We start from the raw sequence: 24,232 nt of genomic DNA, 5'->3' as shown, positions 1-24,232 counted from the left end.
ATCGGACAACCTCCACCGGGCATCTCCCAACTTTTTTTTCGAACAACAAAAATGGTACTTGTTTTGTATAACATTGACACTTATAGTATTTGTTTCGACAGATTGCATTGCAACGAAGCCAGAACTGAGGTCGGTGGAAGAAGCATAAGAGAGAACCAGAAAGATGAATATCGCTGTACGTCCCCTGCAAGATCAGACAAATCAGATATTTTGTTGAGCTAATATCGCTCAACATAGACTTATATACCTCCAAATGAACAGGATCCAACTGATTTAGCATGGATGCGGGAAGCACTCAATATGGTATGTGCAAGAGATTATAGATATGCTACAATGACACATGTGGAAACACGAGATTTCTGAGCTGAGATATGTTGGATTCGGCGCTAGGCCGAAGAAGCATTAGCCAATGATGAAGTTCCAGTTGGATGTGTATTCATAAAAGATGGAAAAGCCATTGCCCGAGCTAGAAATAGGACTAATGAATGGAGAAATGTAAGTCATTCTCAACTAGCGAAAAATCAGGATCAGAGCCATGAATGTCATTGTGAAACGGCTATGAGCTGACGAAAACAACATTTGTTAGGCGACACTGCACGCAGAATTGGAAGCTATTGATCATCTTTTACCTACACATCCAGCACCTTTAGACACTATAACACTCTATGTGACTGTCGAGCCATGTGTCATGTGCGCCTCTGCTTTGAGACAAATAGGGATAGGAAGAGTAGTATATGGTTGTGGAAATGATAGGTTTGGCGGATGTGGAAGTGTAATAGATGTGAATAGCTCGTAAGTGGAATTGACTCTCTTGAGTAGAATGGAATTGTCTACTATATCGAGCAGGATTCTGTACATAGAGTGTTCGCAGGATAATAGCTGACTTTAATTCTGTGATATACTAGCTCTCGTCTCGATACACATCCTGCATATGTAGCTGAAGGTGGATATTATCGTGAAGAAGCTATAATGTTACTGAGGAGATTCTACATGTCACAAAACCCCAATGGTGCGTAACGATTCAATGAGACTTAGTGTCATATTCCATGTCTTCTGCGCACTGATCAATGGTTGGTGAATTATATAGCACCGAAACCCAAACAAAAAGCTTCAAGAGTATTGAAAACTGATATAGCACCTATCGCATCCACTTCATCATCTATCAATACACCTTCTTCTTCCAGACCGCCTTCTACAACTCCATCTCGAAGAACACAGTCTTCGATACCATCGGCTCCACAATCAACTTCTACCCTTCCGTCATCCTCTCCGTCATCAATAGATACTACTACACCACTAGAAATAACGACTGACGAGACACTGAACAAGGCCGTGTCAGACGCACTGGAAGTCGGATCGCTGGACAGCGAAAAGACAATCACGAATAGAATACTGCCAATAGGTTCAACAATGGTCAGTACACCTATCATGGGGTCTCATCGAGAATGATTCACCACCATGATACATTGATAGGAAACTGTATTATTATATGCATTGTATAATAGACAGGAAGTACACCATGATTTATGGGTGAATGAAGGTGATTATCTATCATAAAAAATCCGTCAGCTCCGAAAATATGTTTGATCGACAAAAGTTAGTCCCAGTCACACTCACATCGTCTTTATACAAGCTCATTATTCTATCCAATTGTCTTTTGGGTAATCCAGTCCTATAACTGATCTCCTCAAAGGTCGTCATTCCGTCCAAGTATTGTACAACCCTGTGAAAGCGATGCGACATGAGCTTTTGAGCATTTCCCGGGATAGTCGAGTGGAAACTTATAGTGTCTAGAACGTAACTTACAAATCGAATTTACTTGCGGTCACCTCATCAGCACTTTCTCTTATAATCCTCAACCATCTCGATTCATCTTTTTGTGCTCTTGCAGGTTTGAATATGAAAGAGGATTCGAATTTGGGTATCTCAGACTTTGGCGGTTCTTCTACATCAGATTTGAAGTTTTGGAATTTGAAACCACTCGTATTTCCTTCTACGTCTTCATCACTATCCATCTCCAAAGCAGGATCATAATCTAAATATGACCTGTCCATTCCACTACTACTGATGTTGTCATGGCTTTGAGCGAGGGATTGCCCGTTTCCGATCTTAGACTGATTTGGGGGTGGTATCGTGGCCTCTAACGGATTCATCATTCCATCGTTTGCTCGAGGTGTAACCAAATCTGATCCAGTAGGTGACTTCATTATTTCCTCTTGTTGTTTTTGCTGCTGCTGCTGTAATTGTCGTTGTTGCTCCTGTGATCTGATCCATTTCTCACGACGTCGTTTCCATAATCTTTTCCAGGCCTCAACTTGGATTTCCTTCCTGGCGTATACCCTTGCTCGAGTATGTACTTGGACGACCAAGTCTTGCTTCAGCAACCAAATCAGTGCTGACATGTATAGGTTACGAGTCGGAAGATCGGGATCAGAGGGTATAATATCTCGGAACGGTGCAGGGGATGATGAGATTTGAGAGATATATGCTGAAAAGGGAGCTAAAGAAGGGAATTCGCGACTAAATCGAGCGGTATACTGTTCAATCGATACTCTGAACCGTTTGTCAATTTACTACATTAGCTATACGGATTTGCAAGGAGAATATCTCACGTATGTTCATCCACTGTTGTGGGCATGACGATGGTTCGCAATCTGGTATTTATCACGTCCACCAAGATAGCCTTTTTATTTTCCACCAATTCTCGAGCAAGGGGAATAACGATGGCATCCAGATCAAAACGCAAAGCATGTGCTATCTCAACGAGCCTACATGGAGGATCAGCCTTTCATTCTTGGCATACCATACAGGAAACACAGCTACTCACGGTTTGGTCACATCGCAAGCCTCGATCAGAGCTTTCATCAACTGCGCTTCATCCTCTTGGTCTTGACTTGTAGCCACAGTAGCTTTTGAACCTCTTCTCTCTCCAGCCATAGGTGACTGACTATCCATTCCCACACCTAATCCTATGATAGCAGTACTGATCTCATCTGCTCTCTTAGCTGCATCATCTTCAATCAGCAACAATGTCTGCCATGGCTCAACCCTCAATTCAGGTCGCCGTATTGCTGTAGTTGGATCCTCCCAATCGTCATCATCACTATCGGAGGCTTCGGATTCGGAGATTTCATCTCTCTCTCCCCAATGTGCCCAAGCTTCATCAGCATCGACCACTTTGGGCGATAGGACAGTGTTGATAGTCATTTCTGCAAGATGAGTCGTAATAGTGGTGGGAAGGTATGAATGGAGTGGATTGGCAGGTTGACTTTTCAGTTGATGTAATCGTAAATATAACGAATTCAAATTTCGATCTAAGGGCATGTTGGCGTATAACCACCTGCAGCAATCAGTAATATCGATACCTGAGGAAAGATCGAGCCCGATATCCAAGTCAGCGTTGTCTAGACACAGCTTGAGTAATATGACGCAGACTCACCTTCAGCTAAACATTTCTCCTTGTATTTCGCCATTTTCCAAGATTGTTTAGCGATGAAATTTGTTTCGCATTGTAATTTCCATGCCGCAGCAGTCCATTTAAAGGCTATTTCACGATAGACTTCATCATACATTCCTAAAGTTTGGTTGTGATGTTCATCGTGAGCTTCTGTTCCAGGTTTTGGATCAGGTTTGTCTATTATCAAGACCAAATGAAACATGTTCAAAGAAGGTGTATCGTCTTTATCTTCCATCTTCGTTTGCATCTGTGTTTGAGCAGGTGAATCTGGCGAACTCAAATTACCTTCTTTCGCATTTTCTACCAATGGACCAAGAGATGAATGTTGAGCCAGAACTTGACTGTTTGAATCATTTCTTCCACTACCGCTACTTGTACCACCCATCTTTCTTCCTCTGGAAGGCGGTAATTCATCATCTTCATTTGGAATCTCCCATTTACCATCTGGACCACTGCAGACTGGATGACCGATGAAAACCAAACTTTCAACGCAAATCTCAAATTTCCTATTACATGCCGCTCTTGGAGGAGTCAACATATCGCTCAAGAAATCTAGATGATATCCCAACGCGTAATTGTATTGTGAGTCAATCTTCTCTCTTTCTTTCTTTGCGTCATTACCCGAATTAACGTTATGATTGTTGTTGCTATTGTCATATTGGTGATTATTATGCGTGTTATGAGGGTTATCCGTTATAGTTGCTGCAGTAGTGCTTCCTGATCCACGTCTTGACGGTTCTATTACAACACTGTTATCTATTGATCTTAACCCATGATCTTTATCATCGGTTGAAGTATTACGTTGAGGTGGTTGTTGTGTTGACTTTTGTTGTTGAGTTGACCAAGCGACATCATAATCACTATCTTCATCTGAACTAGTCGCATTTTCTGAGGCATCGTCTTCTTCACCATCATCGTTGTTCACATCAGAATATCCATCCTCATAAGTTGAATCCGTTTCGAGATACATGGGATGTATTCTATCTTTCCTATTTCTTTTGTCTGATGAACTCAATTTCGATCTTCTGATAGACGTCGAGACTGCAGCGGAAGATGAGGATTTCCCTTTCCCTTTCCCATGACTGTTACTGAGACCGTCATCGCCGAATAACCTATTCCTCAAGTTTGTGTTTACTCCCAGGTATGGGTTCTTAAAGTTGAGATCAAATTCAGTTGCGGTGAATGTCGCCGAGGGGTATATGGGTTGAGCGAGTCGGATGTTAGGTGAAGCTGGATCAGGAGGATATCTAAAGACAGCACGACCTCTTGAAGTGGACGTGACCAGCAAAAGACCAAGGATGTTCTCTGCCATCCTGCAAAGAAGAATGAAGTGAAAACAGGCAAGTTGTCGACAGAGGGGAATGAATGACAACAGGATATATCTGACAGTTTTACCCGAATAACACTTGGTGGCAGATATACGCGATCTCCTCCTCATGAATTCCGCTTGGGTTGTGATATGCGTGCAACCACCCACACCGTACGTCTACCGCTGGCATGCATTGAAATCATTTCGGTCAGAAGGTGGTGTCCGGAAGAGGGGCAGTGAAGGACGGCGGCCAAGTAGTGGGAGGAGGAGAGAGGGAGAGGAAGAGGGGGAGAAGGGGCGGAGCGGATGAAGCAATGACACGAAGCAGACTTGTACTAGTTCTTCTGGCCCATAATACTGTTCGTCGGTCTACAACAGTGTTCATGCGATTTACACCATGTCGCTGCGTTGTGCATGTTATGCTACAAAACTGACCACACTACCTTCTCTCCACATCCTTCCACCATCTTCCGTATCTTCATCCAGACCCCATTCCAGTCCAGCATCATCACCCAAGTCTCTAGCCACCCTAGCCAATTCCCTTTCCACTCTACTCTTCCTCCTTGGTGTGCTATTGACTGCTCTCAATACTCTCTTGGTGGAAGGGGTCATATATCCTTGATTTGTAGATATGCTTGAGGTTACTACCGATACTGATCTTGACCGTGAGCGTGATTTCACTAATGCGCGTATATAAGCAGCAGGTTGTGAAGTGAATTTTATTGGTTCAGAGGCAAGTTCCTGCACGGGCGTTGTAAACCGATCACGAGTCTTCCTATAAGAAGTGGATACGGCAGCTATTGCAGAAGTAGAAGCTGTTGTGTTTGTAGGTGTAGGTGTAGGTGTAGTTGCAGATGTTGATGTTGAGATTGAGGGAGATGTCATTGGTGCAGGCGTCGATCTTTTCAACGGAACCGGAGGAGGTAACATCAAACCTGCACCTACCATCCCACTTCCACCTCCGCTCGCTTTTGATGTCGGTGTCGATGTTGATGTCGACATCGATCCGGTACCTAGTGGAGGGGTAGGTAATCCGAATTGTTTCACAACTGAAATGGATGAACCTAAAGTAGGATTGAAAGTTGATAAAGAAGGTGCTAAAGCTTTTATCATTCCTTTGGGTAATGAACCTGTATGTTCTGGACCGAGTTTAATACCTATATCAGCCGCGCGGACTGACCATTCGGTCCTCAGAGGGGACGAAGAATTGACGGCATATCGATTTCGGTTGAATGCTGGTGAGATCGATGTTGATGTTGAGAATGAACCGTCTGGATGGTACGGTGAAGAATAATCCACACTCATATCGTGCATCGATGATTCATCTTCATGGAACCTATCGTTATGGTCATCCAATGGATCGGAGGAAATCTCTCTCGGAGGTGAACGGGGTACCAGAGAGAATCTTGCTCGTTTAACACTTCCGCTTGATGGACAACTGTCACTCGACGGTCGACGCAAAGCACTTTTTCGAGGAAGAGACGACGAGACCTTGTCACTCAACAGCGATGAGCTTCTCGCGCCATCAAGTGAAGGAGGTGGCGTGGGTCTGAAAGCCAACGTCGTTCCTCTTGCTAAAGTCTGTGTGGACTTGTAAGCCATCGGAGAATCATTCGTCTGTACAGCTGATAATGAAGGCGAAGGTGTTGGATGAACAGGTCGAATAGAGAATACTGGGGGAGAAGAGGGTGGCGTCGAGAATGAAGAGGGAGATCTTCCACTAGCGGTTAGTCGGATATTCCTAGAAGAGGGATCTGGTAAGGGTGAATATGGTTCCACGGAAGATGTGGCAGGTGGAGAGGGTATGTAAGCTGCTGTGTTTGTGCTTTGCGCGGAATCATGGATCGGTTGCAATACAGGGGAAGACGTAGGTGAATTAGTTCTTGCGTTTGATACCACTCTTTTCCTTTTGGTCCTTGAAACGCTCGAAGATCGGATGACCGTTTCAGGAGTCTTGCTGTTGGGACCTGGGATGATAGTATTACTTTCTTTGACAAGCTGAACCTCAGATATTGCTGAGTCATTTTGATCATCCAAGAAAGAACAGAATTTCGTCCATGATCTGCCTTTACACCACCAAGCTCTTTCGGCTCTTATCCCACCAGCTTCGTTACATAATTTACATCGTCTTGGACAATTCTTGTCACCCAATTTAAAACCCCTGGCATACCTTTGTGAATCAAGATCATTCGGCCTTGCCGGCAATTCCATCGACAATCCTTCAGGCTCCATGGTGATATTCCTGCGTAGCCTTGTGGTAAGGGCAGGTGATTGTTCATCCTCACTACCTGACATTGTAAGTATTTGTCTTGGGCGAGGTCCTGATCTCGTTGGCCTCATGATGATAGGTGTATTATCACTATCTGAAACATCGTCAGGTCGTCTTGACATACTTCTCCTAGAAATGATTGACGATGCTCGACGTTTCGCCGGACTGTCCATTTCACTTCCTGATCCAACAATATACCAATAACATCTTCTGTACGATACTTTACCTTGACACGTATCAGCCTCTTGAGCTCTTTCTCCACCTGCTTCTTTACAAAGAGGACATCTTCTAATCCTACCGGTCCCAGGATTATCATGATCATTATGCGTCGTCGTCCTGGCGCTGGCTCGTTCAGTACCCATCACGATTTCAGTTTGTGATGTATGTGAATCGATATCTTGATTTTGGTTTGACGGCGGTTTTGATTTACTGCGCTTCCTGGTGTTTTCACGATCATCCTCCCCTTCGTCTTCATCCGATCGATCTGTCTCAGCGTGTGTTTGCTTCAAGCCTCTATCCAGCCTGCATTCATCTGAACTTTTTCGTCCTTTACACCATGGCGCCTTTTCTGCTCTTTCTCCTCCAGCTTTCTTGCATTTTTTACAAGAGCGCACGGTACCCAATCGATTCCTCCATAATCTGATAAAGTAAGGCGAATCAGGTTGGCCCCAATGTGGCTGTACGATATCTGTAGATCTTTCGCCTGCCATTCGTTCCTTTCCTTTCGCAGTCGAGGCAATATGGGGTGGAGAGATGGATGCAGGTGAGACCTGCTCAATCGTAGAATGACGGGGTGGTGGTGAAGGGGATAGTGTTTGAACGCTATACTGACGCGTGTCTACTGGAGACATTGACGCAGCGGGTCCATGAGAATGGGAGGGTGCAGGAGATGGAGATCTCGAACATAGGTCATCGTCTCGAGGGGGAGTATTGAAGAGATCAGCAAGGGATGGTGCTGTCGCCGATCGTTTCAAAGCGTCTTTTACGCTTTGCTGCGGTATCGAAGAGGATTGCGGCACGATAGTAGAGGGCAGAGACATCCGTCGTTGTCGTGGACCGATCGGTATGACAACTTCAATAGTCTTACTACGCCGTGGTTTCGGCAGAGTGACCACAGAATCAGTTCGGAAAGTCTAGGAGTGCATACACGTGTCAGTTTGTTCACTTGGTAAGAAGAAAGGCAAAAGGATCAAGACTGACCTCATCATCAGACGCTGCGGAGCTTTCATCTATACTGTCATTATCATCATCTGAATCTCCTCCAATTACTTGCAATTCATCTTCTGAAGATTCCGTTTTCTCGACGTCTGAGCTGAAGAGATCTTCTAATCTTGAAGCCGGTAAGATCCTAGTTCCTCTAAATCTCGGTGATATAAGTCGTTCCCTCTCCTCATGATCTAACGGTTCAGGCGAGGATTCATCTCCATCTTCATCTTGATGTTCACCATTGTTGTCATCCACATCATCGAGGTCAGAAAGAGACACTTCATTCATTAATCTGTTACGTTCAGCTTCCATCTTCAAGAATTCTTTCAGATCATCATGGTCCTGTTCTGTCATTTTAGGTTTCGGTTGTGCACGAGATTTCCTCCTCTCTTGGTCATCTATAGCGTCATTGGCATCGTCGTCTTCGTCCAAAAGTAAAGGTGGATCCAAAATTTGAGGATCTAAACCTGATCTTTCATCCCATAAACCCATTTCATCTTCATCCGATTCAACTTCATATCTAGCCCCACTCAAGATTGATGAGGAAGCTCCATCATCTTCATCATCATCATATTCTCCTTCGTCTTCATTATTACTACTGAGTTCACCGAAATCTCTCTTTTCGATATTTCTCAATCTACCTCTATCTTTTATTATTTTTCCAGTACGTAGATCGATTTCGTCATCATCTTCCAGATTGATCATTCCATATTTCTCATTCAATAGATCCCATGATGATTTCAATTTATTGACTGATTCGCGTCTTTGTCTCATGAATTCTTCATCTGATTTTTGACTTGAAGTGATGACTGAGCTTGATCTGAACCTTGCTCCGTTAGGATACAGTATTGGAGTTGACGATCTGCCATGAAAATCAAGCGGTGTTGACGATCTACCACCGCCATATATGCTAGGCGTTGATGATCTCCCATATATACTTGGTGTTGATGACCTCCCATGCAGGCCGGGCGTCAGGGTTGAATGTCTACCATATGCACTGTGAGAGGGAGTCGATGATCTACTTGATGATGAAGGTGGATTGTAGAACGATGGGTTTTGGTTTACTGACGGTTCAGAAAAAGTTGACCGGGCACGAGAAGGTCCAGCAACAGAGGCTTGCAAATCCATATTGCGTTTCTCACCTCAAGAGTCGAAAAGATTCAGATCCCATTTGATTCTACAGTAGTCCAAATTTCAAGATACAACGGTCAAGGTCTTGTCAGGTGTATACTTTTCTCAAGGTGACTGGTGTTTCGTTAAGCAGAGGATATGAAGTGATATGATCAGTTATACAATCTTGATTATTTGTTTACGAGCTGAGGAATGGCAAAAGTCATGGACGATTGATTTCTCTGAAAGATCAGGGGGATGGGGAATGGGACGCGTTTTTATTAATTTGGAAAAGGGGGCAAGATTAGGATATAGTTTGTGATGAATTGTAATGAATCGTAATGAATTGTAATGAAAAGACAAAGTCTAGTCCAAATCAGGTGATTACGTGGTTACAAAACAGATTACAAATTGTTTGTAATGGGGATTAGGGCGAGCGTGGCCCCGCTTGATCTGATTTGATTCGATTTGATGGGATGGGATGGGATGGGATGTCCATGACTGAATGAATATGCTTACTTTGGCAACAAGCTATATTCATCATCACTGAGCTTCATCAAACTCCTGCCTCGAAGCAGCATCAACGACAACGGAAAGTGGACCACAGAAACAGGGAACTCATCACCAACATCCTGAACAAAGGTGAACGAAACGTACTTTCCAGTGGCATTAACATCGTACACCCTCACGATGTCAGTGTGAAGGCGCATATATCTATCACGAATTTGGTGTACGATTTAACAATATAGCAAATAGTGCGTGGGGATATTGGATGAATTTGGTTGATCATCTCCTCTGAAACAGCGATTCGACCTAAAGAAGATACGTGATGCTGTATGCACCACAACGGCGTCATGCTGTTGCATCGGTCAGTAAACATGTAGTTTCCTTCCAACACGGCACTTCGTCAAACTCATTACTCAATTACTGATCAGATATGGGATATGTAGCTCGCGACCACAGCACATGCGTTATGTCTCCTTCAACATTTTCATTCTCCGAATCTCCTCATACTGCTCGCTAGAATATTGGCTCAAATACAAATCAACGCATGCGCATTCGTACATCCTACGAGAAGTCTATTGACTCTAACATTAATGTTGATTTTGATGAACGTCACTTCTGTATTCTTACATCTACTAGACTTCGTTGGTGGGATGAATGATGGTAAAGGCTTGGTATTAGATTTTGTTGGAGTTAATCCAGGTGGGTTGCGAACTCCTACCATGATCGATTCTAATTGAATGACACCGCTGATCTTCCCCATCGAATTTACTCATTCCCCGGGAAAAATAGCAAATCCAGCTTCATTAACAAGGATACTACTTCTTGATTTATTATTGTTCGTAATCCAATTGATTGGATTATGCGTGTCATACGTAACCCATTCGACAAACTTACCCGTATCATCTTCTTTCCCTTACGACGATCTACTGCTTCCCCCTTCTAGGACCCAGAACACCGTCAATATATCAAGCACGCTATTTGAAGATGAAGTTGAAGAAGACGATGAAGGTGATGTCGAATCTAGTCAGTCCGGTCTCGGAACAGCGATAGGGCTTGGCATTGGAAGGAGAAGGTTTCGCCAAAAGAAGGGCAATAGATATGAATCGATACGAGGTGATGAGGAAGAAAGGGAATTATGGTTGAATGACAATGGTAACCACGAAGGAGGGCAATCACAACCATGTAAGTACCTTTTCTATTATAGTGATCATATAGTAATCACCGATGGCCAACATATACTTAGTAAATATAGAGAAGCTGACACTTGTCTTCATTTATGCGGTCGATAGCTTCATATAGCCAGATAAGAATAACAGAACCGCCTTTGATATTCTCACTACCACTTCGACACATTTTATCACTGATATTCAAACTACCTTCGCCGTTGCCGCCTCCAAGAGCTTTTTCGGGTGGGACACCCATCTCGACACCACCCATAACACCTCCAGTAGTTCCGTTAGCCAGAATGCCAGATATTGTTGACGGTGATCTACATGAGACTAGCTCAGAAGTGCGTAGAGAGGGCTTGGGCTTGCATGGCGTAGGTGCAGAATCGGAAGAAGGATTAGGTAGGATACCGGGGGAATATAGACGTGAAAACAACCAGGTCGGTTGATTACCTGTATCAGTGATATAATTCGATCCGTATATGCATGTCTGTCTACCTAGGTATACTATTATGAAGGGATATGTTCATATACTGATAATCTTCACAAGATTCCCTATCGTCATGTATCCCATGGTCGAGGTCACCGCCACACTCACTTGACCCGGTACCAGTAGAAAAAGTGGAGGTTTGGAGCTTTAGTCGTCGTCGAAAAGTCAAAAAGGACTCATCTTCAATTCCTATTTCATGACGTTCCTTCTTTCTTCTGACAAAAGCATACATATCAAACATGCCATCATTGGTCATCCCTCTTGTAAACACGCCGCCTTTTGTGCTTATAGCTCTCGCTTTGATCCAGGGCATCCCAGTGGGATGGGATACCGAATCTGGCGAGACTGGTCAAGCTACTTATGGTGAAATCAAGGGTGCGGAAGAAGTAAGAGCAGAGTTGGAAAAGGGAGTTGCTGGCAAAGAAGTAAGTAAACGCCTGACTGATCCATCGTTCGCATATCTGCATACTGGGTTCAGGTTTGGGGAGCCAGGAGAGGAAGGTCATTTGAAGGAAGAGAAGCTGATATGTATATGTCTTCTCACACAATTCAGATCCCTCTTCCTCCCCTTCCTACTCTTTTGGCTGCCAACAGTTCATTCCAAGAAGTATCAAGCATTCTCGACGCACTTGACGACTACCTTGCTTACAGGTGAGCTAAAACTGCCATCAAGACTCAGGTGTATCGTAGCTCATGTATAATTTGGCTTGGCAGGACATACTTTGCCGGTTCTAAATTCGGTTTTGGTGATGCTACCATCTGGGGTACTATCCGAGGTGAGCCACCATTCTCCACAACACGGGTTAGAGAGTTCATCGTTTCTGGCGATAGCAGCTTATTGTATTAGGGAGAAGGGAAGTCCGGGCATGAAGTAGTGAGCAATCGTTGATTCTGTTTGTATTTCACATTCGTAGGAAACAACTCTGCGATTGGTTCGATCAAAAAACCTGGAAGACCTCATTTATCCAGATGGTTCAACCATGTCGAATCCCTTTCAGTACCTCAAAATGCCCTCAAGTCATTCCAACAAGCCAAATCAGAGATGGATAAAGGAAAGAAGACTAAGAGATTGGAGACTGTAGATGTCGTTCTACCTAATGCAGTTAAAGGAAAAGTTGTCGTTCGATTTGGTATGTGTTTCTTCTCTCACATTTATGAGCGCGCATACAGTCGGTAGCGGAATAGCTTCCTTAGTATGATCATGGATGCACGCTGATCAATTGATCCTGTCTATAGCCCCAGAGCCTTCAGGTTTCCTTCATATCGGTCACTTGAAAGCTGCCATCCTCAATAGATTCTTAGCTGACCAGTATCAAGGAAAGTTCATCTTGAGGTTTGATGATACCAACCCTCTCAAAGAAGAGGTGAGCTTCCGACCGCGCAAGCTCGCCGAATATAGCTGATGACTCTCGCACTTTGATAGGGTGAATTCGAAGATGCCATCAAAGAGGATCTTGATATGATTGAGATCAATTTCGATAAAGTCGTTCATTCTTCTGACCATTTCGATAAGATCCAAGACTTCACTGAACAACTCATCAAACAAGGAGATGCCTTCATGGACAACACCGATGGTGAAACCGTAAGCTATTTTCTTGTCCATTGTCTTTCAACAGGTCACTAATAGGGTGGAATAGGTCAAAGAGCAAAGACGAGCAGAGATCCCATCCAAGAATCGAGAAGCTTCCATCGAAGAGAATCTCGCTAGATTCAAGGAAATGCTTTCTGGTTCTGACGAAGGAAAGAAATGGTCCCTTAGAGCTAAGATCGATTATCAACATAAAAATGGATCAATGAGAGATCCTGTCATATATAGATATGTTGACGGTTCGCATCATATCACTGGGTAGGTTTATCTTGCGTTCTGCTCTTTTGATTCAGCTGAAGATCTGGCTCGCTGATTAACTATCCTTTCAAATGCGCAGTACCAAGTACAAGGCGTATCCAATGTATGATCTCGCTTGTCCCATAATTGACCACTTGGACGGTGTGACTCATGCTCTCAGAGCAAACGAGTATTACGCTCGACACGAACAGTATCAATGGTTCTTGGAAAAACTTGGTTTCCCTAAGATTGAGATATTCGATTTCAGGTTAGTATTGGATCACTTATACCTGACTGCTACAGCTTCACCATATTCATTTGTGAGAGAACCAGCTCATAAATCTTGTTTAGTCGAGTCGATTTCGTATACACCGTCTTGTCTAAGCGAAAACTCAAATTCCTTGTTGAGAAGGGTGTCGTCAAAGGTTGGGATGATCCTCGATTCCCCACCGTAAGAGGTAAGCTCCTTCCAGCAGCCGGACATTTGACGTATCTCATCTCATTGTTCTAAGGTATTCGATCACGAGGTATGACTGTTCAAGGGTTAAAGAACTACATTCTGGGTCAAGGTGCATCTCAAGCTCAGCTGCAATTGGAATGGGATGGTATCTGGACAGTCAATAAGAAAGTCATTGATCCCGTCGCTCCTCGATACTGGGCAATCGCGGAGGACAAAGCTGTCACTGTCGACGTTAAAGGTTATGAAGGTGGTGAAGAAGCTGTCGACAAACCTTTACACAAAAAGAACTCAGAGATTGGTAATAAAAAATTGATCTACTCGGATAGATTACTTGTAGAGCAGGAAGACGCTGTTTCCTTCGGTGATAACGAAGAGGTAAGTGTTACATTATTGAAGCGGAATATAGGTTTTGACATGAGGATTCTGAACTAGATCACAGCAATGGATTGGGGAAATGTCTTTGTTTCCAACAAAAAATCAACTTCAGCAGGTGACATCGAATCACTAAAATTCACTTTACATCTTGAAGGTGACTTCAAGAAAACATCCAAGAAGATCCATTGGTTAGCTGCTCCATCCAAAGTCAATCAACTTGTCCCTGTTACTCTGATCGAATATGACTATCTTATCACAAAGAAGAAGCTTGAAGAAGGTGATGATCTAGAAGAGATCGTTAATCCCAAGACTGAATATAGAACTAAAGCTTTGGCAAGTGCCGAAGTGAAAGACCTTAAGAAATGGGATATAATTCAATTTGAGCGAAAGGGTTATTATATCTGTCAAGGTACCAAAGATGATGAAGGTAGAATGGAATTTGGTTTCATCCCAGAGTGAGTTTTATGGATCTGGTGTATGCGATGAGCCTGTTCGATGAAGATGCGATGGCTGAACCAATAATATCCCTTAGTGGTCGTCTGCAAACTATCACTCTGAAAGCTACTCCATCAGCTGAAAAGCCAAAAGTAGCAGGCGCGCCTAAAGGCTCATGGGGTAAACCTGGTACTAAAGCTACCGCTACCACTGCCGGCGACACCAATGAGCATGGAACCAGAATCTTACTTTCAGAGGGAACCAGCGGGTTTAAGATTCCAATCAAAAGTGGAATGTTCGAAGCTGAGAAGGTTTAGTGAGTACACCTCTTTGTTGTACGGCAATTATGCAAAGTACGTGATAATCGAGATGTTGACTATTGTTGATAGCGGACAGAACGAAGTCCCAGCTATCGCTGATGGAGTCAACATGTTCAAAGTTGACCCTATCTACACCAGCCAATCGCAGTAGAGAAAGGGTTGGAGGGACAGCGAAATATGTTCAGGCATTGCTGGGTTTGAATAAATGTCAATAATGCAATGCATGGTATATACATCTTACAACATTGTCCTTTCTGTCTGGCATTGTATGGTTTTCGTTCGGAATGGCAGAAGGTGATCACAAATCTCTACAAGTAGTTCTACCTTGTTCTATCTGTGAGTTGCACAGGCTTATTTCTAGTGGCATTGATATGAGTGAAGCGAATAATATGCCTGTTTTACCATCATTGAGTTAGCAAGGTTGGAAATATCGTTTGCTTATTATCATTCGAGTTATTTGAGTAGAAAGAGAGATATCTAAAAAGTGAAACGACTTACCAGTTGAGTCGGCAGCACCAACAGCACCAATTCTAAATTCTCTTTGTAAACCTCTTTTGACATTCACCTCGGCGTTAAGATTTTCTTCGCTTCCATCTATATCCCCTTCCCTTGCGACATGATAGAAAGTATTAACATATGCCAAACCACCGCATAGACCTTCCACGCAGATCAACATGAATGCTATAGGAATCGTTTGATCAATCCCATGATCTTGATCTCCGGTAGGTGTGTTTGGCGGAGTGTATGAAGAAGAAGTGAATAGAAAATACTTTGATTGGAGATAAAGTAATGATAAAACTATAAATTGGATTATAGATGGTAAGGGCAAGAAAGTCAGTGGGATAGGTGGAATCGATAGTGATAATGTAGATCTGGAAATGAATACGAATGTTTGGTCTATATTGTTTTTTTTTTTTGGAGTATCAGTATGAGTACCGTCAGCAATGTAGACAGAAGGCAACTGACATGTTAATGACCAGAATGGATAATAATCTCTTGGTGATTTGAACAATTTCGACCAGATTCCATATGTTGGCAAAGGGAATACTAGAGTCGGTGCTATGCCCTATAAATTGGAATTGTCATGTCTATTTTAGTCTTTGTCATTCACTCAGAACGATCGATTTGAGTGAATTGAATTTCAAACCACTCACAGAATTAATAACGTATTCTTCCACATACACAGCACAGAGAGGAACCATATATCTCAATAATAAAGGTTTGAGTAAATCCAATTTCTCTTTGGAACTTAAACGTAGATTATAATTTCTCATTCCAGGCAATTTGGTATCCTGACCTTCTTCTTCCTCCTCCTCTTGCAATTGCACTTGCGCTTGCGCTCTAAGACTATTTGAATTGAGTTGCGGGATCGGATCTTGTGAAGGTGGTGTTATATATATTGAAGGTGGAATGTCATTCGAAGAAATAGGTTGATATTGACCTAAGTTTGAAGAACCAAGCGGATCCGAATGTGAATCAAGTTCAGAGAAATGCGGTAAGAGGAATTTATATGTTATCGGGAAAAACAATGGTAATACCTGAATTCCATAAATGTAAATCATCAACAAAATTAGCTGGCAATTATCAATAAAGGCTAGACTACCCAACGATGAAGACAAGGGAATAAAAACTAAAAGGATAGGAGATATCTTACACTTGATAAACCTAAACCACCTTTAACACCTAAACCTCTTAATAACCACCAGATACCGGCACCTGCAATTCCAGCGAATCCAGTCCCACTAGACCAGGCTCCCAAAGCCGTTTTGGATGTTGAGGTTGTAGGTAAAGTAGTTGTCAATTGTAAAAAAGTCAATTCGCCTAATCCAGATGAAAGTGATGCCAAAGATATACCCAATAAACGGGGAGCGAGTGAATTGGAGAATGCTATTGTCTGTGAGAATAAACATGTATCAGATTTATCAGATGTTATCAGGGCCATCATCCTCGTCCCAATCGAATCCCAAGGCAAGCTGGCGAGAATAATAAAGGGAACAAAAGGGGGAAAATGGGGGAACAGAAGAGAATCACTAACCATTATACCCAACCAACTTATACATGTACATAATCCGACTCTTCTGGCATACCTAATCTTCCCATTCGATACTAATGGCCATACTACTTTAGTCAAAAGCGCAGGAAAGATATTGAATAATGCTACTACGCCTTTAGGAGTTGACGATGATACCAGATCCAGAGCTGCTGAAAGTATAATTACGTAGAGTACTGTTCATCCTTTCCATCAGCTTTTCCACAACGACGAGCATTTACACTTGGCGAGACAGACCAAATTTCCCAGACTAACCGTTATTTAGTAGACCGAAGATCATAAAAGCTGCAAAAAGTCTCTTTCTTGCGTGTTTCGAAGTAGACCCACTAGCCTTCGATGCAACTGTTTCGTTGTCTGCAAGTATATACCTTTACCGATGAGCTCTGTATACTGTCAAAAGGGGGGAGCCAGATTCAGCTCACCGGCAATGATTTCATCAAGTTCATCATGATCTACAGAGATTGAATCTTCATCATCATCCTGATCCTGGTCTTCACGGAGAGGTCTTCGTTCGTGTATATCAGATCCCATGGAGTGTAAAGGTATCTCTGGCATTCACCGGACTGACTACGCCGATTGATTGGGCAGACGATTGAAGTTGTTACGGTGTAGTCCGATGAAGGAGCTGCTTCCACCTGATGATCTTGCAGTTCTATGTCCAACTTCTATACCGTAAGAAGAGTGAAAGAAGCAAGAGAAAGAGGGAAATAGTTGATGATTTACGAGTATTTGTTTGTTGTTGTTGGTGCCTGAATGATTCATAGCAATTTGAAACAAGCGTCAAAAGCAACATTGAGGATATTTCAATTCTTCTTCCTCTTCGTTGATCACACTATCAGAGTGAACAACATCACCAGTTTATCCAATACATCGGGCGAGGAGGACGACCTTTGTGACGATTCTCATCCAGCGCACTCATCATGTCAGATCAACAACCTCTTTCCCCTACGCCTGTGACGAGGCGAGGAGCGATACCAACCAACATGGTGACTTACAAGGGTGAGTCTCTTCCTAGCTTTGCTCAGTGAAGATTCTGACACAATATCCTATGATATAGGTAGACGAATACCAGCTCGAATAGATCCCGAAGCTGTATGTTCGGATTTCCATCTATGCTATCAATCAGGTGGTCCTATGCTAATCAGCTACTGATGGGTATAGCGTGTGGCTTATATAGTCGAAATCATGTCTACATCTTTCTCCACAAGAGAACACCATATCACTTTGTGTCTGAGAGACGAAGCTGATCACCTCGTTACTCAAAACAATTTGCCCAGCAAGGTATACAATCACGACGTTCTCAAGTAAGTATATCGATTATTCAAATCCCCTACGACCTGCCGTTGACAGGAGAGTCTGTCGTAGACTCGTGCCCTCCCCTGCAACAGAAGCTCTAGTAGTAGTCACATCTCTTAAATCAGCTATACATCGAACTTCCCTAGGTGACAGCACAATCAATTTACCAACTTCAGCCGATGCCATACCACTGAAATTAGCTTTATTCAACTTGCAAAAATATATCAAAGAAGAAGAATTCGCAGTTGAATTTATGCTCAAAGGTGGCATGAAAATCCTAGTGAGATTCCTGGAGAGATCAGAAGGTGGTTTAACTGGAAATAGTCTTGCTGTGAGCATTTCCCTCTCTTTCTTTCCACGGAAACATCCATAGTAGTCATGAAAGGCCGTTTACTTATGTTTGAAATTTCGTAAAACATTTTGTAGTACGCTTTACAAGGTATTAGAGGAATTCTGGAATTCGAATCTGGATGGGGTGATTTATCAGATAATTTTATTGATCGAATTTTACAAGTTCTTATAACAGCTTCACAACCTAATATATTGAGACCTGCTACAGCTATAATACGTAAATTGGTCATATCGTCTCCACAACTGAAGGACAATAAACCAGGATTGAAAATGCCTGTAACACCTTATGGTCAAATCAAAAAAGACCGGAAAGGTAAAGGAAAAGATAAAGATTTCAATGATAAAGATAATAGAGATCCAGATAAAGTGAATCAATATGGTTTTGACAGGGTATATGGTAGAATCAAAGGCATTATCGGTGAAGATGATGATGGTCATAATGGTGTGGAACTTCTCTTCAAGATCGTCGTGAGAAGGTTAGAAGGAACTGGAGATCTAGAACTGGTCGCTCAGAGGTAATTGATTTCTATCATTATCCTACAAAAAAAGGGGGAATTGCATACCTTGTTTACAGAGCTGAGTTCTGCATCAGCTTAGGATTGATTAACTCGTGTCTTCGTTCGGGTCATCAAGAAAACTCAAAACAGTATCCGGAGCTAGTAAATGTATTAGAGCATTTGAGTATCAGGCGATATATCTCCGTAAGTGTGTTACGTGCTTTGATTTTATCAGTAGCTAATGACAATCTGTCATACAGAGACTTATGCCCACTTGCGCCAACAATATCGTCGAGACTCAGATATTGAATTTCCAAGCGCGTTATGGTGTGATCTTGCAACATCGAAGGTTACGTCCAGTCCGACCCGGCAGTAACACTCAACAAGAGAAATTGTTACGTGAAGTGTGGGACCTCGGTAGATTAGGAACTGATATCGACGAGAATACCACCTCCAACAGTGGACACGCGCACAGCCATACTTCCAGAAATGGGGCTGCTAGAAATGCTATTGGCTGGAAGAGGATTGGTTTGTGTGAAGATGGCGAGGAAGACGCTGGCTTTTTGATGGAAATGGAAATGTTTAGAGATGTAGGCGAACTAGGTTTAGAATGTCTAGTAAGTCCAACAAACAACGTTGTTATATAACGCGAACTCTGAAATCAAAGCTGATAACGAGATGTAGCATCACTTCGCAAGTCACGAGGAGAGTTTCATCAATGTAAGTCGATTGAAAATCGTAATTTTTCGTGTCGGAGTTGTTGGCTGAGATTTCAAAAATACAGCTCATCATGGAACAACAGGCTCGTCCTGCCGAACGACGATGTCCGATCGGGAAAGCGAGGCAAGTTCTCGACCTTTGATTTTCTATGAGCTACTCCTTCTGACAACCGCTCTTTAGTGCCGAATGTGTCAAAATCCTCTGCGAACATTACAAAATTTCTCAAGCAGGACATCATGCACCGTCCAACTTCCAATTGTTTTTGCTGAATTTCACCAAACTCCATCAACTCGTTCTTCGTTTCTTCCTAAGGTGAGTTTCATGCCCATGGATGTACTTGACAATGCTAATTTTCTTGTCCTGTGTCCTGATCCGAAACAGGATGTGGTCTGAATCAGCGTCGCAGATTCCTGATTTCCCGAAAGTATCATTTCTAGTACGGTCACAGATCCGTTTATCTCTGAGTGACGAGGGCAACAAAACATGGCTTAATCTGGAACAAGATTTCCTAGCTACTGAATATAGGACAATAAGGGATAGACAAATGGACCTGCTCGAGAAAGAGGATGGAATGATGTCGAGACCTGCTGTGAGGGAATTGAGGGACAAGCTGGGAAGAGAAGGGTATGAAGTTCTATCGGAGCAGAGGTAAGTTCCTTACTCCATTACTTTCCATTCGACAATCGACAAGTATATTTGCGAGAAAACTGATGAAATTGGGATATGTAGGATTGGATGTATGCTTCAAGGGGGATGGTTCAATTCCGCCATGGTCATTACTCCTGGTCTATCGTCAGCCATGAGAGCAAATGCTCAGAAGCCGTTGAGATTTTTACGATTAGTATGTTCATATTCAAATTCAGTATTTTCGATAGCTGACATCATTCTGTTGCTTGTCCAAAAGTCGCCTAATCGACGAGTATTGGCTTGGGACGAGTTTGCTCGGAGAGTTGATAATCCTCCTTTTGAGCATTTGAGAGAACGAAGTGAGTGCCTCTTCACAATCGATACTAGCTGGTGAAGTAGCTCATACGTTCTGGTAGTCGAGATATCGACAATCACATCTATTCGATCTTCTACAGGTTGCGCAGTCAATTCACGTTCACCCAATCTTGTTTCCAAACTATCTTTCTCCCTCATTGGAGAGAATGAAACTAGTTTGTTAGATCTAGACGCCATTCACGCTGCTCAATTAGCAGAATGGACCGATGGGATCAGAGTCCTAAGAGGTGAAGGAGGAATGGGAAGTAAAGATTCTGCTGATTATATCCATGTAAGTAAAATAAATACCCACCTTTACATTAAACATCCGGGAAAAAGTCGATCTTTATATACTAATTCATGATGAATCGATTTCTATTATAGATCCTGGCGGAGTTGGCATTAAAAGTGAGATTGCTGGATATAACAGGTGATGGAGTTGAAATTCCTGACAAGGTGACATTCGGTAATGGTACGTCTATACCCATATCGTTCGTAAGCAATTTGCTGATGAGATCATTCAGCTCCAAAAAGTTTAGACTTTGTCTTTGCCAAATAAATGCACATGAGTAGAAATCATATCGGAGAAGTATAAGCGACATAGCATGGGCATGAGATAGCCCAACGTCTATACATTACTGGTAAAATGTCATAAAGGTCATCATTTAAATTATGTATATTACAACATGCACGCATTTCTCGAATATATCGTCTGTTTTGACTTCCGTCCGGGGCTAGTGATATGCGCTCACGTTCACTCGGTCGCCTTCCGTCCTCCTACTCTGAATATAACGTCTATTACTCTTCTTCTACGCTACCGTCATCAACAACTGCGCTATCGTCTAAATCCTCTATACTAGCATCCAGATCTACTTGACCGTCTTGTTCTTCTTCTTCGCCTATCTCAGCCAGTTCAGCTGCGACCACAGGTGATGCCATCGTATGGTCTTCTTGTCTTCTTTCATGATCTTGTTCTGATGGAGAAGGGGACTATTCAATCAAAATACGTATGTCAGACACACATGATATATGAGATGCATCTTACAATATATAATGTGTTCGGACTCACCGGAGCAGCATCCATTTCCATCTGTGTTAGACGACGTCCGAACGGTAAGAGGAAACGATGACCGAACATATTGATATCGTGCTACGAAACGGATTTCCTTCACACTCAGCGCGAACTCGTCCAGTAATGCCGGTGATTTGGGCGTTGTTTTCGAAGGTTGTACAGAAGCAACGATTTAACTCACCTGGTCATGATCCAAGATATCTTCCTCGTTGCAGACCTCATCATCTTCTTTAGCTAGACCTATTCCAGCAGGTCTCCAGCCCATCAAAGCTCTTCTCTCAGCTCGCTGGTGAGATTGTCGGACATCCTCAAGTATAGCTCTGCTCGATGGTCCAGCAATCTCTGTCACGTCGGACATTGGGTCCAAGCTCGTGGAGTTATTCTCGGATTGAGTGAGTAATGTAGAGTGGACGTGGGATCGAGAGGAAAGTGAATACGGATAGAATGAGTATGTCGTCGATAGTTCACAAGCAGGTAGAGCGTAGTCAATGTCCAGCATCCTCTACGCAATTGATCAATGCCGACTCTAGCATGTATCAAACCGTGATAAGGTGATAAGTGACAAGTATGAAATGAAGATTGGAGGAAGGGGTATAAATGTACGCGTGACGCGAACAGCTCCCGAGTAGTTTCTCGTTGCGAAAAAGCAGCCTGTTTATGCATAAATGTATTCTACATGATCGCTTTCAATAAACAACACTGTGATTCATCCAGAGATCAATCGAACCCCACATAATCAATCCGCTCCATCTGCCCAGAAACGTCTGTTTCATCATCGCTGCAACCAAGAAGATAAACAGCCATTGGTTAGGACCTTGCCGTAGGCATGAGGAGATCACCTTCACTCTGGAAACCAGTTTATGAGTTCGGCAATTTGGTCTTCTTCTTCCTCTAACTTAGCTTTAACATCCTGTAGATCGATGTCATACCAAACGATGGTACCATCATCATAAGGTACAAAATCACCTTGTACATGTTTTAGAAATGTTTTTTTATACATCTCTTGTTCATTGTAGACTGCTTTGATAAAACTATACCCAGAATAAAAACGATGACCTAAAGCTCGATTCCTCGTCCTAAAAGTAACGTTTTTCTGAGCTTGTCCGAAAACTATTAGTGAGCATAATCTTTGGGACAACGCTGGGACTTCTCTTCTCTTCTTACATGATGTAATCTCTGAATAAAGAGTTTATCTAAGTCTTGGGTATCCTTGACAGAGTCCGCGGTGTGATAAACCGGTGCCCATGAATCGGGGATGAGTGAGACATGCCCTCTTGCCGTTGATTATTGGGATAACACAAAGCGCTGGTTCCTCGTACACTGACAGAAATGAAATTGGTGAAGAGAAACATCACTATACATCGATAAACAGTGGGTGTTGCATGTACGAGTGTGAGTTACGTCACATAGCATGGAGGATGATATGGATGACCTAGATATGTTTCACAGCGGGCACAGCTATGAATGCGTATATAGATGTATCAGTGTGCGATCAACTTCAAGACTCGTAATATCCATCATGTTGAACAGTAATCATGTACCTTCTTCAAGCTCTTCATTCCCGTTATCTGCGAATGTGACCGACAGGGGACTTGACTCTTGGCTACGGCTTCATTCGAGATGGCCAGCTGCTTTCAGTTGACATTGCGAATCATAACCTTATTGTCCTGGATCTTGAAGTACCACTAGCAAGTATTTCTCGTCTGTCAACAAAATGCCACAAGTCAGCAAGTGGTGAATCGGATATTGCTGGTCTACTTGTAGAAATGGGTAACTGTCAGATGAGATGATACCTACCAGGCGTTATAATCAATTCATGCTTTTTCGTCCTTATCCTCATGAATTTCAAGTCATCCTGTTGAATGAACTTTTCTTATCAGCCGATGCAGGTTTCATCTCGGTAGAACAAGATCGTGTGGCCGTGGACGGAATCTGCACAAGGCAAGTACTTACACTCTCATCACATTCTCCCAATGCTTTCCCTACCCTAAGAACTATCTCTTCAACTGCTTTGGCGTATTTCTTACCTGATTCTCCTTCGAATATGTTTCCTGTAGCTTGGACTATCCCTCCACTTGCATTAGTTACTGTACCAGGTGATGGGGCAGCTGTTGAAGACGATGCGCCGGACGGTGTGCGAGAGAGGATCATGACTCCTTTCACGTTTCGATATGAGGATAATCTTGATAGGGTAGATTCTATTTCTGGAGGTGGAGGTGACTGAACGTTGTCTAGCGATAGGGTATGAAGGGACTGTGATGAGGGAAGTGTTTGTGATGTGCTTTGCTCGAGTGACATTGTTATAAAAGTGTTTGGTATCCAGCTGTAGTTCCGTG

The 24,232-nt window shown here is 42.9% G+C and overlaps 9 protein-coding genes across 9 annotated transcripts; 4 read left to right on the top strand and 5 right to left on the bottom strand.

The window, feature by feature from the left end:
- Positions 1 to 163: 163 nt before the first annotated feature.
- IL334_006182 (uncharacterized protein) lies at positions 164 to 1,449 on the top strand (the record flags this gene model as incomplete). Its single annotated transcript, XM_062937886.1, has 6 exons — positions 164 to 175; positions 238 to 303; positions 391 to 495; positions 587 to 792; positions 906 to 1,009; positions 1,088 to 1,449. The coding sequence occupies 6 exons, from the start codon at positions 164 to 166 to the stop codon at positions 1,447 to 1,449; spliced, it is 855 nt and encodes a 284-aa protein (XP_062793937.1).
- Positions 1,450 to 1,524: 75 nt separating this feature from the next.
- Positions 1,525 to 4,769, bottom strand: IL334_006181 (uncharacterized protein; the record flags this gene model as incomplete). The annotated part of the gene is made up of 6 exons (XM_062937885.1): positions 1,525 to 1,548; positions 1,618 to 1,723; positions 1,807 to 2,553; positions 2,613 to 2,768; positions 2,828 to 3,365; positions 3,440 to 4,769. The coding sequence occupies 6 exons, from the start codon at positions 4,767 to 4,769 to the stop codon at positions 1,525 to 1,527; spliced, it is 2,901 nt and encodes a 966-aa protein (XP_062793936.1).
- Positions 4,770 to 5,183: 414 nt separating this feature from the next.
- Positions 5,184 to 9,369, bottom strand: IL334_006180 (uncharacterized protein; the record flags this gene model as incomplete). Its single annotated transcript, XM_062937884.1, has 2 exons — positions 5,184 to 8,168; positions 8,236 to 9,369. The coding sequence occupies 2 exons, from the start codon at positions 9,367 to 9,369 to the stop codon at positions 5,184 to 5,186; spliced, it is 4,119 nt and encodes a 1,372-aa protein (XP_062793935.1).
- Positions 9,370 to 10,180: 811 nt separating this feature from the next.
- On the top strand, positions 10,181 to 11,473 carry IL334_006179 (uncharacterized protein; the record flags this gene model as incomplete). The annotated part of the gene is made up of 4 exons (XM_062937883.1): positions 10,181 to 10,219; positions 10,302 to 10,557; positions 10,648 to 11,100; positions 11,148 to 11,473. 4 exons carry the CDS (start codon positions 10,181 to 10,183, stop codon positions 11,471 to 11,473), a joined length of 1,074 nt encoding a protein of 357 aa, XP_062793934.1.
- Positions 11,474 to 11,753: 280 nt separating this feature from the next.
- On the top strand, positions 11,754 to 14,926 carry IL334_006178 (glutamate-tRNA ligase; the record flags this gene model as incomplete). The annotated part of the gene is made up of 12 exons (XM_062937882.1): positions 11,754 to 11,939; positions 12,068 to 12,165; positions 12,229 to 12,290; positions 12,429 to 12,644; positions 12,751 to 12,878; positions 12,938 to 13,096; positions 13,152 to 13,360; positions 13,440 to 13,607; positions 13,691 to 13,797; positions 13,852 to 14,174; positions 14,232 to 14,629; positions 14,707 to 14,926. 12 exons carry the CDS (start codon positions 11,754 to 11,756, stop codon positions 14,924 to 14,926), a joined length of 2,274 nt encoding a protein of 757 aa, XP_062793933.1.
- A 301-nt stretch (positions 14,927 to 15,227) lies between these two features.
- IL334_006177 (uncharacterized protein) lies at positions 15,228 to 17,510 on the bottom strand (the record flags this gene model as incomplete). The annotated part of the gene is made up of 8 exons (XM_062937881.1): positions 15,228 to 15,322; positions 15,428 to 15,826; positions 15,896 to 15,995; positions 16,084 to 16,467; positions 16,584 to 16,823; positions 16,965 to 17,155; positions 17,235 to 17,333; positions 17,402 to 17,510. 8 exons carry the CDS (start codon positions 17,508 to 17,510, stop codon positions 15,228 to 15,230), a joined length of 1,617 nt encoding a protein of 538 aa, XP_062793932.1.
- Positions 17,511 to 17,899: 389 nt separating this feature from the next.
- Positions 17,900 to 21,383, top strand: IL334_006176 (uncharacterized protein; the record flags this gene model as incomplete). Its single annotated transcript, XM_062937880.1, has 16 exons — positions 17,900 to 17,978; positions 18,037 to 18,071; positions 18,141 to 18,283; positions 18,345 to 18,606; positions 18,702 to 19,141; positions 19,219 to 19,327; positions 19,384 to 19,740; positions 19,808 to 19,843; positions 19,908 to 19,966; positions 20,024 to 20,155; positions 20,225 to 20,491; positions 20,573 to 20,684; positions 20,748 to 20,829; positions 20,887 to 21,116; positions 21,209 to 21,296; positions 21,349 to 21,383. The coding sequence occupies 16 exons, from the start codon at positions 17,900 to 17,902 to the stop codon at positions 21,381 to 21,383; spliced, it is 2,466 nt and encodes an 821-aa protein (XP_062793931.1).
- A 239-nt stretch (positions 21,384 to 21,622) lies between these two features.
- Positions 21,623 to 22,395, bottom strand: IL334_006175 (uncharacterized protein; the record flags this gene model as incomplete). Its single annotated transcript, XM_062937879.1, has 3 exons — positions 21,623 to 21,814; positions 21,894 to 21,974; positions 22,078 to 22,395. The coding sequence occupies 3 exons, from the start codon at positions 22,393 to 22,395 to the stop codon at positions 21,623 to 21,625; spliced, it is 591 nt and encodes a 196-aa protein (XP_062793930.1).
- A 1,160-nt stretch (positions 22,396 to 23,555) lies between these two features.
- IL334_006174 (uncharacterized protein) lies at positions 23,556 to 24,194 on the bottom strand (the record flags this gene model as incomplete). Its single annotated transcript, XM_062937878.1, has 3 exons — positions 23,556 to 23,599; positions 23,694 to 23,751; positions 23,850 to 24,194. 3 exons carry the CDS (start codon positions 24,192 to 24,194, stop codon positions 23,556 to 23,558), a joined length of 447 nt encoding a protein of 148 aa, XP_062793929.1.
- Between the last annotated feature and the right edge of the window lie 38 nt (positions 24,195 to 24,232).

This window comes from Kwoniella shivajii, chromosome 8 (assembly GCF_035658355.1).
Source record: "Kwoniella shivajii chromosome 8, complete sequence".
Classification (NCBI taxonomy): Eukaryota; Fungi; Basidiomycota; class Tremellomycetes; order Tremellales; family Cryptococcaceae; genus Kwoniella; species Kwoniella shivajii.
The sequence above is the reverse complement of the archived record's forward strand: the minus strand, read 5'-3'. Positions and strand labels throughout refer to the sequence as shown.